At 31.7% G+C, this 27,846-nt stretch overlaps 1 protein-coding gene across 1 annotated transcript; it reads left to right on the top strand.

The window, feature by feature from the left end:
• Window positions 1-51: 51 nt before the first annotated feature.
• LOC148619236 (ankyrin repeat domain-containing protein 54-like) lies at window positions 52-27,642 on the top strand. The gene is made up of 8 exons (XM_088578919.1): window positions 52-165; window positions 2,967-3,198; window positions 4,412-4,459; window positions 5,100-5,198; window positions 7,038-7,109; window positions 16,405-16,452; window positions 21,183-21,307; window positions 25,635-27,642. The coding sequence occupies exons 1-8, from the start codon at window positions 106-108 to the stop codon at window positions 25,812-25,814; spliced, it is 864 nt and encodes a 287-aa protein (XP_088435045.1). The 5' UTR covers window positions 52-105; the 3' UTR covers window positions 25,815-27,642.
• The last annotated feature ends 204 nt before the right edge of the window (window positions 27,643-27,846 follow it).

The raw sequence follows: 27,846 nt of genomic DNA on the forward strand, positions 1-27,846 counted from the left end.
ATTTTGTTTTTGATATATTTACAACTTAAAGGTAAATTTAATTTATGTTTGATTTACTTCCTGTTTTTTTGTGGAGATGTAAGCGGCATAAACAAAACAAGAAATATGGATGAAGACTCTGAAAGTGATTCCCTACATGATTCCAGTTCTGAGGGGGAATACCCTGTAATTTAAACAAATATTTGTATTTTCATATTTATCTTAACTTTCAACTTATTTACTTTGACTATACGGTTATGATAACGTAACCCTTCCTTTCCCATATACTCACAATCACATTTTGCAAACAATTATTTTTTGCTGAAATTCTTCAATTTGAGCAACCAAATGCATTGATTGCGTATATTGACAATATACTGTTACAGTGACAGTGAAATTTTGGCTCAACATACTTTCCTGCAGTACATTTTCAGGCTTTGCCAAATATTTGCCTTAAATTGCTAGCAAAGCATTTAGTTCGTCCCCATTAAAAAATGAATTTAATGTGATTTACCATTTTTACTTGATTTGATTTACGATAATTTTATCTATGGGAGCTGGCAAAATATTATTCTAAATACATATATTTGTAATTTTATTGGTCAAACAGTTCCAGGATTGCCAAGTAGTCAATATGATGTTTTAAAACAAATCTCTATACATTAAAGAGGGAGCTTCACTTGCTTATTAGTAGAGAAGGAGCTATTTATAATTAATATATTTGTCTTGTTGACACATGATTGACATGTAATGCAGCACTGTCTTTCGATTCTTTTAACACATGCTTCCTAACTGCATACATGTATGTCATTTCTGAAATACATCACTTCTGACAGAACAATTTTGAGCCATTCATATTTCAGAGCATTTTTATGTATATATATAAAATGTACATGCTGTCTTGGCAGTAAAGAATAGCCACCTTGCCAAATGCTAATAAAATGTTAGTGTGGCGAAGTCATTTTATTAATTAGCAGATACTTCGGCGAATAATCTTTTGCAGTCTGACTTTGTTTATTTTTGTAAATAAATCAAATCACTATCCAATATCAGTCAGACTCAGACTCCAATAAGTAATAAAGCAAAAACAGTAATGCGAAACAGCTACCTTTGTTCCGAATTTTATTCATGCAATTTGAAAAAAAAGCATAGTGAGGCAGCAAGCTGCCATTGCATCATACTTAAACAACCAAAAGTGAGCTATCTATCTACAATAATTACTGAGGAAACCCACACACCAAAAGGCAGACTGCAAATGCCATGAAATATATATTTACAATGGTTGTATCAAGAAAATAAGGATGACTTAATGTGGCTAAGGAAAATACGTAGCTATTAGCCACATTGGCTAATGGATATTTTTCAGTTCCCACTAACACAGACTAATACAGACAGGTCCAGTGTTCAAATGTATACAAATGTATGCTTAAATTGTGTAAGTGGGTAGGTTTGATATATGATGTTGCCGATAGACAATAACTGTATATTGACTAGAAATGAAATTGATTTACAAATTTGGCACTGATTGGATAAACACTCAGCAAAGCCTCATGTTTTACCCTGACTCTAAGCCTCATCCATATGTTGTTTTTATTTCAAGTCAGTACTCTGTAATTGTCTATTTAATTGCCCAGGTACATAGTAGAATACATTTTATATAGATTCTCATAACTTTAAATCATCAGATTTTTAAACATCATCAAAAATGAGAAAAAGGATACACTTACAGCTTTCATTTCAATATCTGTTCATTCTGTTGTCATATGACACATACATTTTGTACATACATATATTGGCGACTTCAAAGTCAGTCAAACACGAACTCATTTGCATATGTATAGATTTAGTTAATGTCCACTACTATTTATCTTTAATCGTAGAGGTGAACAAACCCTTGAAGTTCCACTTTATCACATGTTTGGATACACGATCTAACTAAAAACATTATTTGTGATACAGGGTAATTACATGTTTTTATGGACCATTGGTACCATAAAATGCAGATATTAAACTCTTAATTTCCCCATTTCCAAACATAAATGTTGACACCTTCTTCATAGTTGAAAAGTATTATTGTAGTGTTTTACAAAACACTGTCATATTAAAATTTGAAAAATCACTACACAATTTTTTTAAACTGTTTTAAAATGTGCCTGTGCCTTTCAATATGGAAAAAAAATATCAAAATACAAAAAAATGTACACATGTATATGTATATGAAAAACGGGGTTATTTGTAAGGCAGTTATACAAATTATTTTATCATACAACTGGTTACATGAGTCCCAAAATTGACAGGTTTCTTGACAAAAGATGAGAAGTGATGGGAAAAATGAATTTTTGGAGTTTGAATAGTTAATTTTCCACCTTGTTTGGTGAGCTCTGACTGGATGTGTCATATCGGAAAAAAAAATCAATAGCAAGATATGAAAATTTTAGGGAAAAATATGGGAAGTGATCATGTTTTAGGCATTGGGAAACAGCCTTATTTCAGCTGTAATTCATGTTTAGAAAATTCACTGATTAGAATATTTTTTAGGACTACTTGGGAATAATATTTTCACAGATGTAAAAATAAAGAAAGACATCACAGAACACAGAACAGAAGTTATTACTACAAATTTAAGTACTGCATGATCTCATTAATTCTTAAATTTGGTCCCAGGATTTTAAAAGCAACAGTTGCTGATCTCATTAATTACAGGTCTGTGTTGACTCTTTTCAAACGTACTAATATCTTTGTCAAAGTTGGATTCTAAGTTACAGGACAGCATTGCAGAGGATAAAGATCCATTATATGTCCTGAAATTTACGCATCATTTACCTAGAAGACAGAGTCTGAGAGAACACCTGGATTTTTATTTATCTCTTCTAAACAGGACATTTGACATTTTTGCACAACTTTGCTGTAACCTATACAATGCACATGTGCATGTTTGTGTATTAGCCTAGGTAGAACTTCAGTTAAATTAAAATTTATTTTCACAGATACATCCTGCATCAGACTCTGACACATCATTCCCTGCAATCGATGTATCGCAGTGGAGTCCTAAAGGTCCTGCATGTCTGCAGTATCTATGTCTTGTTCCATTTGTTTCTATATATAGTCCTTTATATGAACAAAGCACATCATCAGGCAAAATGAAAGTATCAGTGGTTCACAGAAAGCGACGGATGAAGGAGTTCAAAACAGGAGCAACAACATGTAGAAATATTATTGGTAATGTTATTCAATAGAGATTTAAGATGTATCAGTATTTATGTTTCCATATTATGATGATGGCATGTGCTCCTTATCGTGTGACATGGATAATATGTGAATAACAGGGTAATCTATGGTGCTGGGATCTGTATTTTAGAGTTCAGTCTTATTTTTAAAACTAAATGCAAGAGAGAACAATTATTTTTTAACAGTACATTTTGTGTATTATAATAATGACATCTTCACTTCAAGAGGTCATGAAGGCAGGGAATAACATTAAATTTGAAGATATTCAAGTAAATATGCATCATAGATTAAAAATAGTGAAAATGTATATATAAATTCATCTAAGTTTATTTATAAGAAGAAATTGCAGGGGGAATTGACAGTTAAAGAGAGTAAATAGACCTTTAGTCAGATTTGTATTATGGTCTTGTGAAGTTCAGTATTTTTGTAAAAGTGTATCATATGCTTGAATTAGAATAATATGAAAAAAGTCAGAGCGCTCAGATTTCCGTAGTATAATTTCAGTAGTATACTGAATACTCATATTATCACTTGTAAAGAATTTTCATTCTTATATAAATACTTTTATGCAGTTTTATATACTTAAGTGATGGTTTTGTCGGTGTGGTGTGTTACAGTTGTTAGTATCATGTCATGTCATCTTTGTCTTGTTACTAAAGTACACAAAATGTAGCCTTATCAGACTTGATATCATTTTCAAGGCCAAACCAATCAACTGCTGAAAACAGGTACAAATACTTTATTCAGATTGGCAAACAGAAACATATGGTCATTCATTATTCAAAAATATCTAGTATAAGTCTCATTTAGATAAAAAAAAAATATTTTACTCACATTATTTAACTATAATAATCATCAGTGTTCAGCTTCTTAAGATGGCATTATCATTTAATTTTTATGAAGTTTTAGAATAATGGGTTGTACGTTGTTCAAACACCAACTTTTTATTTACTAAAGTAACTGCACATTGATTTTGATAAATACACCTGGAAGTCCATGGCCTATAGATTTGTTTAGACTCATGTTTTAAAAGCCATCATAGAAAATAATACCCCCGTTGTTTTTATCAATTGAAAGATTCATGAAATCAAAATTGTTTTGTTGCTCTGGCTTGAAACAGTCAATGAGTGGGGAATTTCTACTGTGAATTAGAGTACTGACACATTTTATTTGATTTACTAATTATATTTTCTGCATTTTGTAGATGAGAGGAAACTAAGAGAAGCTGCCAATAGTAATGATTTCCAAACAGGTAATTACTGATAATCTCCTTGGTTGGAATGAATTGTTCATGTACTAAGTTGATACATTTATATTATCAAATTGAATTCGACCTTCTTTGCTTTTTATTGCATGATTTATTGCTCTATGATAACAAAGTTAAGATCAGATTCTAAATTTTCAACAAATAATTAATGAATGGAGCTTGTTTAGATGATTTCTCTTGCCTTAATCTAATTTTGTTGATTTTGGATGTTTGTCAACTATTTGTTTGCACTTGCAGCATAGTACAGTATTATACTTGGTCAGAACTGAATGATTTGGCCCTTATGACAATGTTGACCTTTAATGTGTTTTCTTGTCATTATTTGACTTTTTAGTGTTATCGTTCTGTTACAGTGGATTGTATTACTTTTAAGATGTGTTTACACATTTTGAAGACCTTTTGTTGATCTCTGTAAGTATTTACTATTTTTATAAGGGTTATACAATGGTGCATTTGTTGCATTTCACCATATCTGTTCCTTTTTCTATACTTGTCAATCAATATTCACGTCATATATGTCCCCATGCCAAAATACCTTGCAAGGTGACCCCTCAAAGATGATATACTGATGAGTACCAGGCATACCCTTTGCTTTATTATACTATGTAAAAATTCAATTTTTTAGTTGTTGAACTCCTTGAAGGTGGTGTTGATGCATGTTGTGCTGATGAGAAGAAAAGAACGGCTCTCCATTTCTCTGCTTCACAGGGCAATGATCAAATAGGTAATAACACAAGTTAACTAATCAATAGATGCATTGGAAATGTGAGCATATGCATATAATTGTGGGATTTAGAAAGCAACCTCAACAAAATAGAAAGGAATCATTTAAAAAAGCAGAGACTAGAGACATAATAACTTATTTCAAGAAAAGATATGATGCCAGTGATACATAGTGTACCTTATGTCAAAGACTATCACATTCAACATGTTTTTTTTTGGTCATCATTCAATATCACATTCAGTGGGACACCCCATAATCAAGAACACTTGACAAGGTAATTTTTCTCAATATTACCTCTTATTTTTTTTAAAGATACTAAATTGAGCTTTAAATATATTCAGAAAACTAAACGTAAAGGGAAGTAACTTGTCTCCCTTTCTCTTGTTTAATGTTTAATACAGACTGATTCTTCTCTACAGACTTATTAATAATATCCTGACTATGATTGGTTTACCAATTATGTCTGTTAAAGTTGCTGACAGACAGAAATGAAACTGATAGAAAATACTGCGTGTTTTGTAGATTAGTGGACAAAATGTTTCTTCTAGCAATGCATAAATGATTTTAATTCTATCAAGTTCAGACCCATTCATACCCAACACATGCTGTTAGCAAATCTAAGTCTTTGGTACTCATTGTGCATGGTTAAAACTCAAACTAAAATCTCTTCATAAAATTTTAAGTGCTAAGATCCCTAAAAAATTCACACACATATCTATGCAAATTGTCTGCCAATGATTGTTAATGTCAGTCACATTCATGAAATAATTTTTCCCAAATTTTGAATCTATAGAACATGCTTGGCTTTTCTGTTTTGTTTTTTTTTTGTTTTGTATTAGATATAATGTAAAAGTAGTATTTTGAATTAGGAATTATAACTTTGGAACTTACAGGAGTCCATGGTGGATAAAACTGCAATCAATATTATTTCTATATAGTGTACATTTGGTAAATCACACAAGTCTGATATTTGAGGCAGGTATAACGTGAAAGAGGATGAAGTTGCATATATTAATATTTTTATGCCTTATACAATTTTACATTAACTAGGATTAAATTTTCTTCATATTTTGATAAATTTTAATATGTGATCTATGACTTCAAATATTTTGTTTTGGTTAAAGATATGAAATTAGTAAAGATCCTACTCTGTATGCCTCTGTGTAACCAGTTAACTTCCTGTCAGACTGAAATCAGGCTTGCAGTGTCCTAAGAGTAGAGGTTCAATTTGTATTGATTACCATTATTCTTCTTCTATTGGTGCATTTTTGTAGATTATATACATTAAATATAGACAAAAAAACAACAATTACATTTATAAAAAAAAAACACAAATTATTAAACACTTTTTTTTCAGAAGTTATGAATGTGTAAAATCGAACCATTCACTCACAAATCTGACATATGTTCTGTGAGGGAATGGTCCAATTTTACACATCGGTAAATTCTGGAAAAAACAGTATTTAATCCTATAATTAAAGTATTCTCTATATGAATAAAATAATTAAATGATTTAAAATCACTCTGAAAGAATTGTTAGACTGATTTTTGGTGCCAAACAAATTCCTTTTGTTATTTAGCATCATTGAAATTATTGAAAAATCCAAAATCTCCTAAAGGGATTTAGACATTTAAGGTTCTTTTAAGAATATTTCACAATGGACAATCATTATCTTTGTTATCTAAATAAGGTCATTATTGTATAGGTCTAACTATGGTAACAGCAGATTGTGTATGTGTTGAAACTTATTACAAGTGGAATCAGAAGTTCTAGCCAACCCAATCCCAGATTGATTCCATGAAATTTTCTTACCATTTTATTTTTAATCTGTATTTCAGTGAAGGCTTTGCTGGATAAAGGAGCTGATCCTAATGTTAAAGATCTTCTTGGCAACACACCTCTTCATTTAGGTAAGTTTTTATCATTAATATGTTAAATCAAAAATGTAGTAACAGCTAAGTTAGGAGACAGGTTTACAACAACTTAAAAAAGATAAAGATTAATTCATAACTCTCACAGAATGTACTTTAAAAAAAACAGGACCTTCTCTGCTATCTGGACAATGACTTGATTATAAGTAATTGGATCTCTTTGACATTGTACCACAAGGTGCCATACTACCAAAGCAAGGCTTAGGTTGATTTTGTGGGTGATGACATGAATTGTTTAAGAATGATGGGCCAAATTAAGGGGCCAGAAACAAGCAGTTTTTTTTATGTCTTGATAATAACTTGAGTAAATGTGAATGGATCTCTTTAAGATTTTACCACAATGTACCAGTCCTCAAAAATAAAGTTGGCATTGTATTAGGTGGTTGTGACTTTAACCATTTAAGAATGAGATGACCTAAAGAGTAATCAAAGGAACCAAGGTTATAGCGGTAATCAAAAAAATATAATCCAGGGACAAAGACCTGACATGGAAAACAGACATACACAACAAAGAGCATTAAGTATCTAAAATCATACATACAAAATAACAAAAGCAAATGAGCAACTCAGACTCCACTAAAAACTGGGAGCATGGACGAGGTGCACCAGTAGGGTAAGCGTCGTCTGCTTTTCTAGAAACACTCGCCGAGTTGCTCATAAAAAGTCAAGTCCAGGGTAGACAAACGAGGAAAGGAAAACTATGACCCGTTGAATAAATCAGTTTTCATGGTACAGATGGATACACCATAACGATCCACAAGTGCATGATGACGACCATAAAACTTCTGTAGTGATGACTTCAATCTTGTAGCAACATAACCTTGTGCCAGAAACCTATTTGTTAGAGTTCTAGTGTGATACAAAAAGTCTGTGTAGTTTCGGCAAGCTCTGGCATAACATATGAGTTGTGATATGAACACTCCATATGCAGGTGCTGAAGGGATGTTGCCACAGATGAAAGGAAAGTTGACAATTCTGAATGAAAAGTCATTAAGTTTGTCGTAAAAGTTTGGTCAATAGGCCCAAAAAAGGGGCCAGAAATAAGCATTTTACTGATGTCTGGACAATAATTTGACATTTCCTTGAAATTATACTACAAGATGCCATATGATAAGAGGAAACCAAGGATTGATTTTAGGGTATGTGACTTGTACAAATTAGGAAATAGGGGTCTTTAAGGGGCAACATCATTTATGGTCAAATTCATATCCTGCATCAAAAATTTAATCTCAATTTCTGATTCAGCACTATTTCAATTGAGCTTGAAAACGATGTGTCCATACTTGTTGGAATTGAAACATGTGTTCAAATCTGCATCAGTAGTATGTGTTAATTACATTATTATATTTGTCCATGAGATAAGGTGAAAACATTTGGTTGGAATTAATTTGGTTGCACAACATACAAGTTGTTCTATTCTTGGTCCTACTCAATATAGTTGCATTTGAACTGTTAGTTGATTTTAAACATGTCAAAAAAGGTTCATTAAAATAAATATAACATAGACTTAATTAATTATTTAGTATTCTATTACTGTCTATGTTTTCAAAGGTGAAATCAGGGGAAGGGGAAGGCGTCATTAGCATTTCACCTCTCATGAAATTGAAACTATTTCAAAATGTTATATATTATATGTCAAAACTTGAAGAATACTCAAATAGGAAATGTAAAGTTCAATAAATTTATTTATTTAATTGTTTTATTATACCCCTGCAAACAAAATTGGGAGGGTATATAGGAATCACCCCATCTGTCTGCCTGTCTGTCTGTTTATATTTCTCGTCAGTGCAATACCTCCTTAATCGCTAAAGGGATTTTCATAAAATTATACAGGTAGGTTGGGCATCATATATAGATGTCCATGAAGGACTACTGTTACTGTCGGATGATTCCAAAGGGAGATAATTGAGTTTAAAAGCTATCTCCATCATTTGAAGTGAGAAGGATTCTCTTTATGAGTTTGCTCATAGTATTTCTAGTTAACGCTGTTAGGTGTTCACTTATATGATCACAATATGAAAGTTTTGTCACATGTGGTCATACATCAATGAAACTATAGGTGTTCTGTGAATTGTTTAATTTTTCAGTTATGAAAATCTGGTCATATTAAGGAAATGTTTAAACGGAAGTTGAAAAGTTCTTTGAGCAGTTTCCTTCTCTGTCAGAATCTTATAATGGAGTTTTAGTGCGCTGTAAAACCTGGATTTAACCTACCACTTTAGTTGAAGTGCCTGTACCAAGTTAGAACCATTGCAGTACCAGCTGCTCCAGTGGTGTAATATCTATTTTGCCAGATTTGTTTTGAACCTGACTTGATTATGAATCTGATCAGTGTTCAGTAATTTTGTTGTTACCCTTATTTGTGTCAAATATTTAATCACAATCCAAACTCTAAATTGTGTTAAGCTTGATTGGTTTGTGCATATATGCCCCAATTGTTCAGGGTTGACCACTGAAGTCATATCAAGCTGCACCCTGCAAAGCATTTTTTTTTACAACCAGGGTCCCATGTAAAACTAATTTTCTAGTGACATCTGAAAACATACTTCACAATTTAGTTTATATGACTCGTGATACTATCTATCAAATTACAAAATAGGAGATGTTCAATAATAAAATGACTCATTATTTCAATCTGGTATGATATTCTTTGGCATTTGCTAATAAAATGTAATTTGTCTATGACATTTAGTTGAGCAGTAGATTTTTGTTTTTGCAGCAAGAACATTGCATATAGGTTAAGTAGTAAAACTGAAAGTTGATTGCTTTTAGTAATAGTTTGACATCATATGTAGGTTTGCATGAAAGAAGATAGTTCCTGTTGGGCACTTGCTAAAGGAGATCTTCAATCTACAAGGTTTTTCATGTTATATTAAGCCATCATTAAAAAATTCCTGAATTCTCCAACATTTTTCAAAATTAGGGGCGGGCAGGCAAATTTAATTTTTTATTCTTTTTTTATCAATTTAAGTGAGAAATGCTGTCAATTTGAAAGAAATTGAACTAAATTTGGAAAAAATCAAAATGAAGTTTTTCAAGGAGGATGAAAAACTTTGGGTTGGCAAGGGATGAAAATCTAGGATATTTTTTTTTTTATTTTTTGCCTTTTCCTAAGCAATGGACAACATCTTCCTTAATGTTTCAACTTAATGGTTTAATATTATTTAGTCCATTCGAATCAGGGGAGGTATTTTTTTTTTATGAGGTTGCTTACAGTACTTCTAGTTTTTAACTTATTTAAATACTTGTAGTTACTAATGTATCAGTCTTTTGATGTGATGCCTATAAATAGAGAGAGGTGTGACCATTTTTTAGTGCACCAGTATTTAAACAGATCCTCCTGATTAACTTTGCTACACTGTATCATTATGGTTGTAGCCAGGCATTGTGTGATATTCTCTTATTTTTGTTGACTAAGGTTTTTCCTTTCACAAGTTTTCCATAGCCTTGTGGTCTCCTGCTAATAATTTTTGAACATAATTTCTTTTCTCCTAACTTTGCACAATTGTTTTGTACTATAAAAAAAAACAAATCCAGTTTGATTTTCAGCACAATCATATTTGCAGTTTAAAACTTTGCCATCCCCTTCGCTAATTTCTAGATTATAACCTTAGAACAGATCAATTAATTTAACACTTTAAAAGCAGGAGATACAAGTATATAGTGATCATGTTGTCTGTTCCTTTGTCTCCAGGTTCTAGCTAAATTCCTCATAAACATTTCAAAAAGAAACTTGGGACTTCTGTTCAGGCTGACAGAAACCCAGAAATTCCACAGTATCTGGTTCTTTAATGACAGTGTCTACACCAAAACTACAGAGAAAGAAAAAAGAATAAGCTTTGACATATTTGACAATGTAGAAGAAAAATTGAAGCAGAGTGGGAAAAAAAGGTGAATGTAGAAAGTGACACTGCACATAATTAAATTTGTTGATGAATAATATTTTTTTTCTTCTATGAATACTGTATTAAGTAAAGGGAAATAACTTTGTGTTTTAAATTTGAATTTCCAAGTATGGTCAAGGTTAAGATAGGGATATAACTATAGAACTTTGTTTTAAGAGTCAGAAAATTTCAGTCAATTAAGAGACATAAAGTAAGATGTACAATTGATGAAGATAAAAATAAATATGCATATTATCAGCTTGAACATTCACTTATTTTTTTTCTATAAATGTTTTAGTTTAGTTACCATAAAACATACATGAAAAATTTTAAACTTTTTTTTAAGTAACTTGCTATCCTGAGGCTAGGAGATACACATGGCGACAACTTACTCCATTGAGACAAAGTCGCCTTAATTATTTTCTGGTCTCGGGAGATTTCTTTTCCCTAATGAAAACTACTAATATTATTCCATGATATAGAACAGATCACTCTGCTATCTTATTTACTTATTTACATTCTATATGAGTCTTGCCAAGAGAGGGAAGGGATATTGGAAATTTAATTCCCATCATTTGAGAGTCTTGGAGTATGTAAATAGAGTAAAACAATGCATCAGAGATAGCATTCAGGAATACTATTTATCAGGAGATATAGAAGGTTTACTCAATGTCATATTGAAGTGTGATAATCAATTTTTCTTTGAGATTCTGAAGATGAAGATAAGAAGTGTTTCCCTTGAATACAGTTTTAAAAAATCAAAAGAGCTAAAAGACTCTTATAAGAAATTAGACCATTTGTCAGACCAGTCCCTTATTCTAAAGGAACAAGAACGTTTTTTCACTAAACTTTATTCCTCGCAAAATGTAGACAATTCTGATTAGTCCTTTTTTGAACATGAAGTTAAACTTTCTAATGAACAATAAAATGTCTGTGAAGGTAATTTGACTTTTAAAGAATGCTTAGATGCTTTGAAAAAAAATGTCCAGTGGGAAAAGCCCAGGATCAGATGGGTTTACCGTTGATTTTTATAAATTTTTCTGGGGTGATGTTGGTCCTTTTGTCTTTTGATCTTTACATCATGGTTATGAGGTGGGACATTTTTCACCATTCCAGTACCAAGGAGTTATTACATGTATACCAAAAGAGGATAAGGACAGACGTTTTATTAGTAACTGGAGACCTATTAGTCTTCTTAATACTGACCTAAACATGACTTCAGCTGTGTTGGCTAATAGAGTGAAATCAGTGCTCCCACACATCATTAGTGACTCACAAAATGGTTTCATGAAGGATAGAGTTATTGGTGAAAATATTCACTTATTATATGATCTTATGCATTATTTGGAAGAAAATAACAAATCTGGATTGCTACTTTTAGTAGACTTTGAAAAAGCTTTTGACTCTATTGAATGGGATTTTTTAACCAAAGCTTTGAAGAGTTGTAATTTTGGTACTTCTTTTTGTAAATGGTTTAAAGTCCTATACACTGGAGCCAACAGCTGTGTGATCAATAATGGTCACATGTCAAACTTTTTTTTATTTAAATAGAGGTTGCAGACAAGGAGATCCATTATTTCCTTATCTCTTTATTATTGGTGTTGAATTATTGGCTATCAAACTAAAAAACAATAATGATGTGGGTGGTGTCATTGTTAATGATTCTGAACCTCTTATTAGTCAGTATGCAGATGATAACTTTTTAATGTTAGACGGTACAGAGTCCTTTTTAAGGGAGACCATAAAATGTTTTGATTCCTTCCACTTAGTATCTGGTCTAAAGGTTAATAAATCAAAAACCAGAGCAGTTTGGGTTGGGAGTAAGAGATTTTCTGATCATGTTCTATGTCCAAATTTAGATTTAAAATGGTCACATTCTAATTTCCGTGTTCTGGGTCTAGATTTTTCCTTAGACTGAGGTGCTATGGTTGATATAAATTTTGTAAGAAAAAATAAGGAGGTATCAAGAGTGTTAAAAAGTTGGGAACATAGAAAACTGACACTTATGGGAAAGGTTACTGTAGTTAAAACATTAGCAATTTCAAAGCTCATTCACCTCTTTACATCATTACCAAACCTACCAGACCAAAAGCTAAATGAACTTAATTCTATGTTATTTAAATTCATTTAGAATGGCAAATCAGACAAAATTAGGAGGAATACTCTGATGGGTGACTTTAAACAGGGTGGGCTAAACATGATTCATATTCAGTCTTTTGTGTCTTATCTTAAGGTGAATTAGGTACAGAGATTCTGTAGGAATCCAGGTGACCAGTGGCAAAAACTTTTGTTAAAGAATTTTTACAATTATGGAGGTCAACATGTCTTTCAACTTCAAAAAGAAAAAATCAATGATATAAGTGTAAAGGCTGCTAATCCTTTTTGGAGAGATGTTTTATGTAGTTAAGCTTTTGCAAAACCAATAGTGAAGAATTGTGTGAAAAGTATGCAATCTATGGATATCCTGAGTTATGTACCTTGTGAAGAAATGAATTATTATAAAGGTTGGAAACATTTAGGTGTTCAATATTTGTACGATATTATAGATCCACATACAAAGAGCTTTATGTCTTTTGATAGAATCAAGGAAGTGATTATAAGTAATAACTTTATGAGATATTACAGCCTGATATCTAGCATACCAAAGTTTGTAATAGATTACATTAGAAATAATGTAAATAATATTACTTTTCAAAACTTTCATGCAGAAGATTCTTTTCTCAAGTCATTATTATCAGTAAAAAAGGCAAAGTTTGTTTATAAAAACTTCAGAGATGGCATATTTTTTTCACCAAATGCTAAACTTGAAAAGTGGGAAGAAGTGCTTGAGGTAGAAATTTATGATTTTTCAAAATATTTCTATCTTTTGCAATCACCCTTATATGAAATCTTTTCAATACAAGATACTACATAGAATTCTTCCCACAAATAAATTTTTGTACTTAATACATCTTAAAGATATAAAATACTGTACTTTTTGTGGATCTGAAGAAGAGACTATTCAACATCTCTTTTATGAATGTAGAATTATAAAGTGTTTTTGGGATATTGTGTCACAATATATGAAGAATTTTTGTCAAGATTTTCAATTGAAAAAATCAAGTATTATTTTAGGATACACTGATGAGACTCCATTTCTTAATTATATTGTTATAAAAAATTATATTATATTATACCAATGTAGGTAGAGAGGAACTTCCAAACATTATAGAACTAAAATCAAAACTTCAATATTTACACGATTTAGAAGAATTCATTGCAGTAAAGAACAATAAAATTCTGAACTTTGAGAGAAGATGGACCCCTTTTAGACATATATTTCCACAATTATCATGTCATGTAAATATATATACAGGCAAAACTTTTCTCTTGTATATTTTATTAAGCAAAGCAGACAGTGTGAAAGCTGGATGAGAGTGTGAGTGAAAGGCCCTTTTCTTCTTCCTTTTACAATGTGTAATTTATTTGTATTACCGGTAGATTTACGCTAAAAATGATAGTCATGATTTCTTTTTGTTTAAATACCCCAAAACACCCTAGTCAGGTGGTGGTGTAGGGGATTTTGTAAAATCCCGACTATGAAAAAACAAATAAAATATTTTTAAAAAATTCCTCATAAACACCTTAATTGAATTCCATGAAACTTGTAAATTCCTCATCACATTGGGCCATTTTGCTGCTCTTATTTTGCATTTCCATCAGAATATCTTTTGGGGTTTCCTGATGCAAAAAATAGACTCTGTCTTTTGTTGACGTTTAAAGTAGGGAGCATCTTCCCATCCCCAACTCCTCTGAAACCACAGAATGGAATTTGATGAAACTTTCACACATTTTTTTATCAAATGATGCATGTCATATTTTGTTTTGTTTTTTGTTTTTTGTTTTTTTTTCAATTGAATGACTTAAAATATGGACTTCGGCATTTGTTGGTCAAGAGGACAGTTTTCTCTGCTATTACTTATCACCGCCCCTTGATATTTTGATAGAATCTTAAAATAGGTATTCATATCATGAGATTATATTTCACTCAGGCTTCATTAAATGTCCTGTTTGACAACTTTTTTTACCTTTTGGTGCCTGGGTAAGGGAGTGGGGGTATCATGCTTCTTACCCCTAGTTTTTCTAGTTTAGTTCTGTCAATTACCAGTTAAGGTTGATTTTCAGCACAATCTCTTTTTAATGACAGAGTAATCAAGGGAACCAAGGTTATAGCGGTAATCAAAAGAATCCAGGGACAAAGACCAGACATGGAAAACCAACATACTCAACAAAGAACATAAAGTAACTAAAATCATACATACAAAGTAACAAAAGTAAATGAGCAACTCGGACTCCACTAAAAACTGGGAGCATGGACCATGTGCACCGGTAGGGTAAGCGTCCTCTGCTTTTCTAGAAACACCCGCCGTTTAGAAAATCAGAACATCAGGAATGCTCAATGAACTAGGTACCAGGTAAAATCAGGATTCCTATATTGATTGATAGGATCCTGGGTACTTATGGATTCCAATTTATAATGAACTGTGAATATTTAAAAAAAGCCCTAGTACAATCAAATGAGATAATTGAACCCAGACTAAGATGGGTCAGCAAGCAGCTATGGCTGCTAAAAGTGCCCATATCATCACTATAAGGAAACACAACTGACCTCATATCTTTGCTAAGAAAGAGCCAATTGTGACCAAACTTTGCAGATATATTGATGAATATTGACATTTACTTTTAATTTTATATGCATTTTCATTCAGAAATGTTGTAAAGCTTGGCCCTCTGCTTATGTGTAATAATAGATAACGTGTGTATAGAGCCATTAACACAGTTGGATATAAGGGTGGTCTTTTTTGGCTCCACCATCCCCCCCCCCCCTTATAATTTTTTTAATGTCATCTTTTTATATTACAATATTGAAAAAGTCCAGAAAGCAATGTAGTTCAATGAACAAGCAAACAAATTTGTAATTGTATTATTGATTTAAGGAGGTAGACCTAGGGTAAGGACACAACTCTTACAAATCATTGGAACGTTTGTATTCAGCATTTTACATCAATCTCATGTGGGCATCAAAGTAATTTGGACTGATTTTATTCTGTTCTAATGAAAGCTTAATAGGCTTTTGTGAAATTGAATATGATACAAACACACATATCACTGATTTCAAGAGTTATGTCCCTTACCCTAGATCTACCTCATTAAGTGAATATAATGTGTTTATTTTTGCCCACAATAAAGGCAAGCATTTTGTAAATCTCCTTATCCACAACTGATTAAGGCACCCTGGAGCCTCTTGTTAAATGTACATATCTTAGATAACATCATATGTTCACATATATTTTTCTGATATAAAGTTAATTTGAATGTTAATTATAATTTCATTCTCTGTTCTGTTTCAGCTGCTTGTACTGGAAAAGTTCCCATTGTAACTCTACTACTGAAAGCAGGTCTGTATAACAGATAGAAAAACTAACTAACTCTTGATGATAGTAATCAGATGTCTATCATACTATTATATTAATGAATTAATGTTTAACAAATTTCTTTTGTTGTTAGATATTGCTTGACCAATATAAATTCAATGTTTTCAGAAACTGCATGCCAACTAATTTCCAAATTAATGTATTTACTTAATGTGCAACCTTTAAAACAATCCTTTTTAAGTGACAACTTTCGTGAGTTTTTTGTTTGGGAAAAAAAATGATAATGATCAAAAAAATTCTATTAAGCACATAAGTGTACATGACATAGGGAAGAGGAGGCAGAATGTTTAATGCTATGATGTGATTGTGATCATATAATGCTATGGCGGAGTCATGTTTGTCATGTTGTTATCATCTTCTGCATTAAGGCCCTACCACGAATAGTGGCAGTCTCCTATAGTGATCACTCTGTCCGTCCATGTGTGTGTCTATTACAACCTTGTGTCCAGGCTGTAACTTTTTTGTCTTTTGATATTTGGCATGTGGGTAGATCACCTAAAGATGATGTGTCCCATTTCATTGATAGTGGTTTATGACCTTAGACTTTGACCTAAATATTAAATTCCTGTTTTGTTTTTTGTTTTTTTGACAAACTCTTGTCCAGGCCATAACTTTTTTGTCTTTTAATGTGGGCTTTTGATATTTGGCATGTGGGTAGATCACCTAAATCCATTTTGTATATATTGCTTAATTGCCATGGCGAGGCCATCTCAATGATTTGTTGTTGGCCATCCACATTAGGTAACTTGAGTTTAAACAAATGGATTACCATGATTTGGTCCTAAGGGGGGTCAAAAATTGAATTTTGTTTGACTTGAACAAAGATTAAATGATATATAACTTCTAACCTTGTATTTATATTTTGACTTTTGGGCCTGGTTTTCAAAGTGATCCATAACCTGGTCTAAAGGGTGAAAAATTAATTATATGGTGTGTCCTGCAAACAAGGTACAGTATTATGGGGTATATATACAATCAGCTTATATGTATGTCTGTTCATTCATATAATAGGGGTATTTATACAAATCACCCTGTATGTATGTCTGTTCATTCATATAATAGGGGTATTTATACAAATCACCCTGTATGTATGTCTGTTCATTCATATAATAGGGGTATTTATACAAATCACCCTGTATGTATGTCTGTCCATTCATAATTTCATATAATGGAGGTATTTTTACTAATCACCCCGTATGTATGTCTGTCCATTCATAATTTCATATAATGGGAGTATATATACAAATCACCCTGTATGTATGTCTGTCCATTCATATAATGGGGGTATATGTACAACTCACCCTATATGTATGTCTGTCCATTCATATAATGGGGGTATTTATACAAATCACCCTGTATATTTGTCTGTCCAATCACATGATGAGGGTATATATACAAATCACCCTGTATGTATGTCTGTTCATTCATATAATAGGGGTATTTATACAAATCACCCTGTATGTATGTCTGTCCATTCATAATTTCATATAATGGAGGTATTTTTACTAATCACCCTGTATGTATGTCTGTCCATTCATAATTTCATATAATGGGAGTATATATACAAATCACCCTGTATGTATGTCTGTCCATTCATATAATGGGGGTATATGTACAACTCACCCTATATGTATGTCTGTCCATTCATATAATGGGGGTATTTATACAAATCACCCTGTATATTTGTCTGTCCAATCACATGATGAGGGTATATATACAAATCACCCTCTATGTATGTCTGTCCATTCATATAATGGGGGTATTTATACAAATCACCCTGTATGTATGTCTGTCCATTCATAATTTCATATAATGGAGGTATTTATACTAATCACCCTGTATGTATGTCTGTCCATTCATAATTTCATATAATGGGAGTATATATACAAATCACCCTGTATGTATGTCTGTCCAATCATATAATGGGGGTATATATACAACTCACTATATATGTATGTCTGTCCATTCATATAATGGGGGTATTTATACAAATCACCCTGTATGTATGTCTGTCCAATCACATGATGAGGGTATATATACAAATCACCCTCTATGTATGTCTGTCCATTCATATAATGGGGGTATATATACAAATCACCCTGTATGAAAGTCTGTCCATTCATCCATCCATTCATCTGTCCACTCATCTCATAAGTGCAATTCATCCTTAATAGTACAATGGATTTTTATGAATCCTTATTAGCCATTAAATGCGGTTATGTTTTACTTCACAAAATCATTTTATATTAGTTGTTCATAACTCAAGTAAAATATGGATTTATACAGCATATCTTTCTTTATTCTAAAATTGCCAGAATATTTGATGCAGTAACTTTTATCAAGGAGAAATTAACTTTGAGCAGATGTTTGCTCATGAATTAACAATAACTAGTAAAAGCATTTATGGTATTGATTTTATAAGGAGAATATTATAATTAATCTTTTTAGATCTGATCAAATTTGTTCAGGATAATTACTGGCTTAGAGATAATTTACACAATATGTTAGAGAACCCCCAAGTCATGATATAAATCTGTTATATGGTTTATAAAGAATGTAATAAATAAGATTTTCCTGCATGCTTAACTCTCTGAGGTATTGTCATCAAAAACTTTTCAAATATTTTCTCAGCTAAATTGATATTTTAGCTAGGAGCAGCTTTTGGTTGATTACTCAAGTACTTCTCCATCGTTGTCGTTAACAATTATATAAAACTCTTCTCCTCTGAAACTACTTGACCAATTGAAACCAAACGTGGTATGAATGTTCCTTGGGGTATCCTGCATAGAAGTTATGTGGGGTTTTTTGATTCGTTGAAAAACATGGCCGCCATTACTAAAAATAGAACATAAAGGTCAGACAGTAATTTTTCACATATATCTCCTAAATTTTGACTGGGTAAGTGTTTAGCATGATGAGATCTATCTCTGGGCAAATTTTGGTTTTAATCCGTTAAGCCATGTTGGAGTTATTGCCCTTTTTCAACATTTTTTGCTATTTTCAATGTTATATATTTTGAAAAAATCTTCTCCTCTGACAGTACATGTACTTGACCAATTAGAATGAAACTTGGTATGAATGTTCCTTTGAGTATCTTACATAGAACTGATGTTGGGATTTTTGATTTGTCGATAGACATGGCCCCCATTACCAAGAATAGAACATATGGGTCAGACGGTAGTTTCTTTCTTATATCTCCAAAATGGTTTAGCAAAATTCTTTTTATTGCTGAAATGATCCTTATTACAAGGCCTACATAAGTATGACTAGTTGTAAGAGTTATTGCCCTTATAAGGTAAAAAATGGTGGTTTTTTTCAGTTTTAAGCAAATATCTTAAAAAATCTGATTGATAGAATGAAACTTTCAATTGCTGAAATGATCCTTATGATAGGCCTACGAAAGTTTGCAGGGATCAGACTTGACGGACGACACCTTGTTAAGAGTTATTGCCTTTATCAACTTTATTTGTACAAAAAAATGGGTGATTTTCTGTTTTGGGACTATATCTCAAAAACCCTCACAGCAATTCTATATATGTACTGATGAATGCCCTCTTTCTTGTGTTGAAAATTTATGATTTAATTTCACTAATTAAAGTTATGAGACTTTATTCATAAAAAAGGTGGGGATTTCAGTTTTCAAACTATAACTCAATATCGGTTGCACCTATTTTCCTGAAGCTTTAATCAATTGTTCTTTTGATTGATGTAAGCTCCCTTTCAATTTTTATAAATCTCTTGATATTTTATTTCTATATGACTCCAAATTTTTTCTGTTGCATAATGGTATGTAGCTGTAGTCGTCGTCATCATCTCCAAGTCATTATCCATAGACTCTTGGTTTTCATGCAATAACTTGAATATTAGTTGGTTGAACTTAGTGAAAGTTAATAGCAAGGTTCCAAACCTTAAAAGGAAGGTTGTTAATGATTTTGGGGTTATGGCTTGAACCATTTTAGGATTAGGGGCTAAAAAAGGTAAAAAAAAAAACAAGCATTTCATAGAATTTAACTTTACAACTCAAATAAAAGCATAGGAATATCTATGATATTCCTTGATTTTCCTTATTATATAAGGTTCAACATTTGAGGTCATATTAAGCTTCTTTTTACATTAATTATAGTCATAGTGACAGCCAACAATTATTGGTAGTTGTTTATTTCTCATAATTATGACACATTGTGAAACATGGTTGAATGTGCACAACTAGGCCTTGTTAATTTTTAAAAACTATTTTCAGCAGATTTACCCATATTCACAGCAAACAAAAATGAACAAACAAATAACTGAAGGATAAAATCTTTTTTAAGGATTTTGCCTATTCTATATATAACCAGAAGTATTTTAGGATTTGTTTTAATTATGTTTCCATAGGAAAACTCCTAGTGAAGATTAATTTTCCCACATTTAAAGTCGGCTTTCTGGATTTGACATTCAAGCTATGATAACCTACTTTCCAAAACAAAAATTGCTCTTGCCCCTGGTGATCCTAGGAAACTGACAACATGTTTTCACAGATATTAGATAAATGAGCTGCAAACAAATGTTCATTTCAATTTGTTTTCTTAATCTTATATGAATTTCAATCAACGTTTGTTTGATAAAACTGATTTTGATACCTTTAGTTTTATTTCTAATCAAATTAAAAATGAAAAAAAAACATTATTATCTTGAAGTTAATTTTCAATTTTCAGGAACTGATGTAAGATCTGCTGATAACTATGGAAGGACACCTTTTACACTGGCTAAATCTAGACTTAAGTTTCTAGTGGAAGAAAAAACGTATTCATCTCATAGAGTTAAAGATGAAGCTTTGCAGGTAATATTAAACAGCTGAACATAAATCAGAGAAGATATTTTGTTTCTCTACCCAGAACTTGACTTTTATGAGCAACTCCGCAGGTGTTTCTAGAAAAGCAGAGGACACTTACCCTACTGGTGCACCTAGTCCATGCTCCCAGTTTTTAGTGGAGTCTAAGTTGCTCGTTTGCTTTTGTTATTTTGTATGTATGGTTTTTGTTGCTTTATGTTCTTTGTTGTGTGTGTCTGTTTTCCATGTCTGGTCTTTGTCCCTGGATTGCATTCTTTTGATTACTGCTATAACCTTGGTTCCCTTGACTACTCTTGCACTATACAAATGGGATTAAGGTGCACTGTTTCGCACACAAAACTGACCGGTCTAATTTTTTAAAACTTAAAAATAAAAGGTGAGACTTGGTGGAAATATTGATTGTGGGTAGTAGAGCTTTCGTACATGAATAGATGCAATACTTGTGAAGGTAAAGAGACGTAAAATGCATGTTTTAAGTTATCCGGAAAGATTCAGGTCCTCACCACATTGGGTTCTCTTCCCTGCACCAACTGGCTGTTTTTCAAAATGCAAAATTTTGCACGAACTTTAAAAATTAAAATCATGAACAAATGAGCAGAAAAAGGTACACTTTTTATTTTTTTTTATTTTTTTTACAACAATATCATGCAGGTTACTTTTTCTGGCAGTTTTAAAGTGCCTGATATTTTAGTAAACCTGTTTTTTTGACAATTAATTTTGGGAAAGCTCCCAAATTTTATGAAAACTGATATATATTTTTATTATGTTACCATGGCTATAAATTGTCCATGACAAAATAGATATTAAAACAATCTTTTTTTCATGGATCTCCATAATGTAAGGATTTTTAAAAAAATATATACTTTTTACAGGAAAAAATTGTTGGATTTGCTTGTTTATGTGTCTCAATAAAGCTTTACTTCCACAAATTGTCATAAAGTTATAAAAGTCATAAAGTGCTATGACCTATCTATATTGTGAAACCTAACATCCATGAATCCTATTTGAGGTACAATAAAACACTTTTCCACAATTTTATCAAACTTCATAGGTATGAATCCTGAAATAATCAAGAGTTATAGCCATATTTTTACTGTATGTAACATTTTCATAACAAATACACACAAAAAATATGAGCCATTTTGTACCATTTAAGTAGTTGTCTTTGTAAGAATCATGCAAAATCTGAAAAATGTGATACACCCCAAAAAAGGCTACATATTTTTATTTTTGTAATTAAGTTGTTTTATGGGTCTATACATGAAATGTGTAATTATTCATTCAAATCTACCTGCTCTTAAGAGATAATCAACATTGAAAATCCAGTAGATTCTATTGTATTTCAGCGTCATTGACAGAGTTATCTCCCTTAATTTTGAAATCTACAGTGCATTCTATATATTTTATCTCCTAAGAGCACAGGTTATATGAAAAACAATGTGTTAATTTCTGTTTACTATGACATTTCAAACAAAATATCAAAAATAAAAATATGTAGGCTTTTTACCCATGAATCACATTTTGCATGATCCTTAGCTGGAGTGCTACTTAATGTTTTTTCAGTCTATGTAAATTCAGTTGATTTTAAGGTAATTCAGAAAACGTCTTTGATATTCAGTTATATCAAATTTTGTTTTTATTAAGTAACTAATTTATCCCCTTTGAAAACATTATTGATTTCTATTTAAATTGATATTTTATATGCATGGAAAGGCAAAATTGACATTCAGGGTCTTTTCCTTTGTTTTGCACAGCTTCATATGACCACAAAAAAAATGAAGTTATATAGTGGTATGGTGCTATTGTGGTTGTCTTTGACATTTTAGGCATGATTTTTTTTTAAACTGCAGAGTGAGGTACCATACCATAAAAGGAAGGTTTGGATTAAATTTTGGGTTTGTGACTTGAATTGTTTATGAATACTAGGGACTGGAGACAAACATTTTCCTGACGTCCACTCGATAACATTGCAGTTAGTAAATAAATGACTACTGTTATCAAGTTTAATACATTGTATTCTAATTATTATTGTCACATTTCCATTTATTGATTTTGAACATATCTATCTGATGAGATGAAAGTAGAAAGAGACAAGAGTACTAATTAGTGTTATATTGTATTGATACTTGTCCTTGTTTATTGTAATTATTGTATACTGTGCAAAAATATATCTACAGTGAGCTGTGTTAGGGAACAAATGTAATAATTATTAGAGTCCTTTACCTGTCTATCAAGCATTACATTTGTATCATAAAATGTGAGTAGCCTAGGTAAAAAAAAGGGGGGGTTGTGATCTCATGAAAGTACCTTAACCCCCGCCACACTTTTTGCGCCTGTCAATAGTTTCTGGTTTCTCTATATATTGTTTCATTTTCACTTTCAGTTTACTTTTATTGTTGTTGGAGTATATAGGGGCAATTATTTTGCTGTACCTGTGTATAATGTTTTGGGACCAGCTGAAGCCTGTCCTGTGGTGTGAGGATTTCCTTGACATTCATTGAAGACCCGTGGGTGCCCCTTGAGCTGATTTTTTTCTTCTTGTATGGGTTGTTGTCTCTTTGATATATTCACCATATCCAGTCTTGGTATATTGAAATAAATTTTGTCTTTCCAGAAAAAAAAACAATTGTTTAAAATTTGGAATAATTTAATTTGATTAATAACAGACTTTCTGATAAGTTTATTCTCTGTTGGTAAGCTAGGTTATTTTGTATAATCTGGTTTTATACTGTGCCATCATTAATGGTAGTAAATCTGAATAAACCCAAAACTAATTAAAATTTTGTTTGAGGTTTAATTCATAAATTGAACTAGAAAACAGTTGGAATTAGAATTACTGGTACTATAGTGGTTTTATCACAAAGTTCTGCTGGAATAATCAATGCTGGCACAATTTTTAAACTTGTTTATAGCCCACATCACAGTTCATAGACCACATCACAGTTTATGAACAACCAAAGTTGGTTAATTTGCCTTACTTGGTGACACTATTTCTATTTTGTAATTAACTAAAATGTGTATTGGCTTAAGTAAAGCCATTTTAAAGCTGGAAATTTATTTATTGAAAAAAAAATATTGAAGAAGAATCCATGTCCCAAACAGGAATCTAAGTTAGGATTAATTAAATCAGACTTTATGTTCAGTATCTCCTGGAGATCTCCATTAATTAAATCAGACTTTATGTTCAGTATCTCCTGGAGATCTCCATTAATTAAATCAGACTTTATGTTCAGTATCTCCTGGAGATCTCCATTAATTTTAATCAGACTTCATGTTCAGTATCTCCTGGAGATCTCCATAATTAAATCAGACTATGTTCAGTATCTCCTGGAGATCTCCATTAATTAAATCAGACTTTATGTTCAGTATCTCCTGGAGATCTCCATTAATTAAATCAGACTTTATGTTCAGTATCTCCTGGAGATCTCCATTAATTAAATCAGACTTTATGTTCAGTATCTCCTGGAGATCTCCATTAATTTTAATCAGACTTCATGTTCAGTATCTCCTGGAGATCTCCATAATTAAATCAGACTATGTTCAGTATCTCCTGGAGATCTCCATTAATTAAATCAGACTTTATGTTCAGTATCTCCTGGAGATCTCCATTAATTAAATCAGACTTTATGTTCAGTATCTCCTGGAGATCTCCATTAATTTTAATCAGACTTCATGTTCAGTATCTCCTGGAGATCTCCATAATTAAATCAGACTATGTTCAGTATCTCCTGGAGATCTCCATTAATTAAATCAGACTTTATGTTCAGTATCTCCTGGAGATCTCCATTAATTAAATCAGACTTTATGTTCAGTATCTCCTGGAGATCTCCATTAATTTTAATCAGACTTCATGTTCAGTATCTCCTGGAGATCTCCATAATTAAATCAGACTATGTTCAGTATCTCCTGGAGATCTCCATTAATTAAATCAGACTTTATGTTCAGTATCTCCTGGAGATCTCCATTAATTAAATCAGACTTTATGTTCAGTATCTCCTGGAGATCTCCATTAATTTGTTCCCAGGGATATGTATTGATAGCTGTTGTAATCCATACTTTTCCAGGGGAAGGTTGCAGTAGCACAAGCTCATTCTAAAGTAAAACTTGGGTTGAAACAGTAAAATAAACAGGAAAATCAACTTTTTGTAACAAATTTCAATGCAAGATAGCAAAACATGTTTAAATGCACAATTTTATTTAGTAGGGCTAGTAATCAAGATTTGTTGTGTAAAATGTTCTTGTCTCACTCTTCTCATCAACGTGCACCCCACAAATCTCACATCCTGTATCTACCCTGATCTTTGTCCTTTTTTAGGTTACTGACATGATGAAGACTTATTTGAACATATCTGGAAGAACTGAAGATGCAAGTCAGTTAGAAGAACTTTGTGATCAGTTGAAGAATGTCTCTACTCGTGAAGATGTTGACCACGTAAATCAACTTCTATCAAACTTTGCAAGTCTTGCCATTGAAAAGAAAGGTGATGTCACATGATGAAGTTTGTGTCACATGATCGGTTGTGAAATTCAAATCAACACCTTGATATGGCATTATCTTTGCTTACTTACAGAGCCAAATGATAACATGAAGAATAAGATCATGTACCCAGCTATGTTTCATACAAGGCATTCTTCAATATTGTTAGTTTTTTTATGATTTATGAATAAATATATGATAGCACAATCATTCCATAACTACTGCTATTTTACATGATTTTGTCAGAAGAAAATATTTCTGTTTTAAAAGTATTTTTTAGAAAATTCTTGGAAAATAAGATAATTTATCTTTATCTTCGAATTATATTAAGTGACAAGCAAGACTGACCAGAGTAGATGAAACAATAAACTAATCCCTATTTATTGTCTTTATTGTTTGTATGTACTGGTTTGACCATATATCACTTCAACTTTTCATCAGCATAATTAGTTTGGGGATTATATTGACAGCCTGTAATAATGAGTACATCTGTAAAATGGAATCAACAAAAGTTGGTCCTTACTTGATTTTCATCAAAAAGAATTGTAGATATGCATACAATGTTATGGCTAAATAACTGTCTTTGTCATCTGTAGACATTTGGATTCAAATGTAGAACTTGAGTGTAATGGATGTCTATGAAATTTTACCACAAAGTGTCATACAACAAAAGAAATAATGAGATTGATTTTAATTTAATTACTGAAAAAATTAGCATCAAAACAAGCATTTTTATGAAACTTAGTATCAATTGCTTATTTGTTTAAAAAAAGTTCTATATTTTGTTTCCCCAACAAAGGTGGGAAATATATTTTTCTTACTTTTGTTTTAAAATTCTTCTTTCTCCTAGCCTCTGTCTTGTCCACCCATCTCCTCTGAAACGGCTAAATGGATTGAAACCAAACTTGGCACAAAAATAGACCACCATAAGTAGATATGCACAAAGGTTTTCAAATTTCAAATATGGCCACCAGTTTAAAATGGCCTCTGTCCAAACTTTTGAAAAATTCGTCCAAAAAAATCACACACAAATTGCAGAAAGTTCATACTTGGCTTAAAAATTGGTTGCCACAAGAGTTTCCCATCAGCTATATTGAAATTTAAAAAGTGGCCACCATTCAAATATGGCTGCCACTAAAAAATTTTTAAAAGCAAAAAAAAATCGAAAAACAATGGAGCCATAGAAACTGATTTGAAATGCTCTAGTGACAATGGGGGAGCTGGGGGAACATCCTGTTATACTGAGTGTAACTATTAAAACCAGTTTATTGAGATTCTTTATATGCTGAATCTAACCCTTTTTTTGTATTTTAGCCCTGTTTTCAAATTATTTAGCATAAAGGTTAAAGGGTACAAAATTAAACTTTGATTTCATAAAAAATTGAATGCTTTGGGTTTCTTGATATGCAAAATCCAATTTATTGTTTATTTATTGGTAGATGACCACATGAAACCTATGCTGTGTTATATAATCACAATCTAAATTCATGGCTTTATTAAGTTTGAAAGTTGTGTCCATGCATACTTGTTTAAAATGTTCAATTTAACCTCAACTGTGGATATTCCATCAGGATGTATTATGGTCTACAAATATCAGTTTAGTGAACATGTGTGTACTGTTACTTTAGAATGAATTCTTTATTATCCAAACTTTACTTGAATGGTTTTTTTTTTTTCAATCAGGTTGATGTTTTTTATGATGGATTAATTTTCTGTATACTTTTTGGAGATATTTAATTTTTCTGTCTGGAGTGAACAGTGTTAACACTGAAGGTTTTTTGCATGTTGTATTATATTGTACCTTAATACATTGTACAAAAATGTATAAAAATAGCTCGGAACTTTATGTTTAGAATATCCTTTAGCTAGATCCTTTCCACTATATAGATGACATATTATCTTTAAACAATCCTAATTTCGGGGATTTGATACATCGCATCTACCCCAAAGAACTTGAGATAAAGGATACTACACATGTACAGACTGAGAGGTCAACCTCATATCTTGACCAACACTTAGAAATTGATGGTAAAGAAAAACCATTTACCAA

This window comes from Perna viridis, chromosome 4 (genome assembly GCF_037379345.1).
Source record: "Perna viridis isolate PV_CMFRI_1.1 ecotype Kerala chromosome 4, ASM3737934v1, whole genome shotgun sequence".
NCBI lineage: Eukaryota > Metazoa > Mollusca > Bivalvia > Mytilida > Mytilidae > Perna > Perna viridis.

Coding starts and splice junctions, on each gene's coding strand:
- LOC148619236 (XM_088578919.1), top strand. CDS start 106: ATGGATGAAGACTCTGAAAGTGATTCCCTACATGATTCCAGTTCTGAG. Junction 3,199..4,411: donor AACATGTAGAAATATTATTG/GTAATGTTATTC, acceptor TGCATTTTGTAG/ATGAGAGGAAACTAAGAGAA. Junction 4,460..5,099: donor TAGTAATGATTTCCAAACAG/GTAATTACTGAT, acceptor TCAATTTTTTAG/TTGTTGAACTCCTTGAAGGT.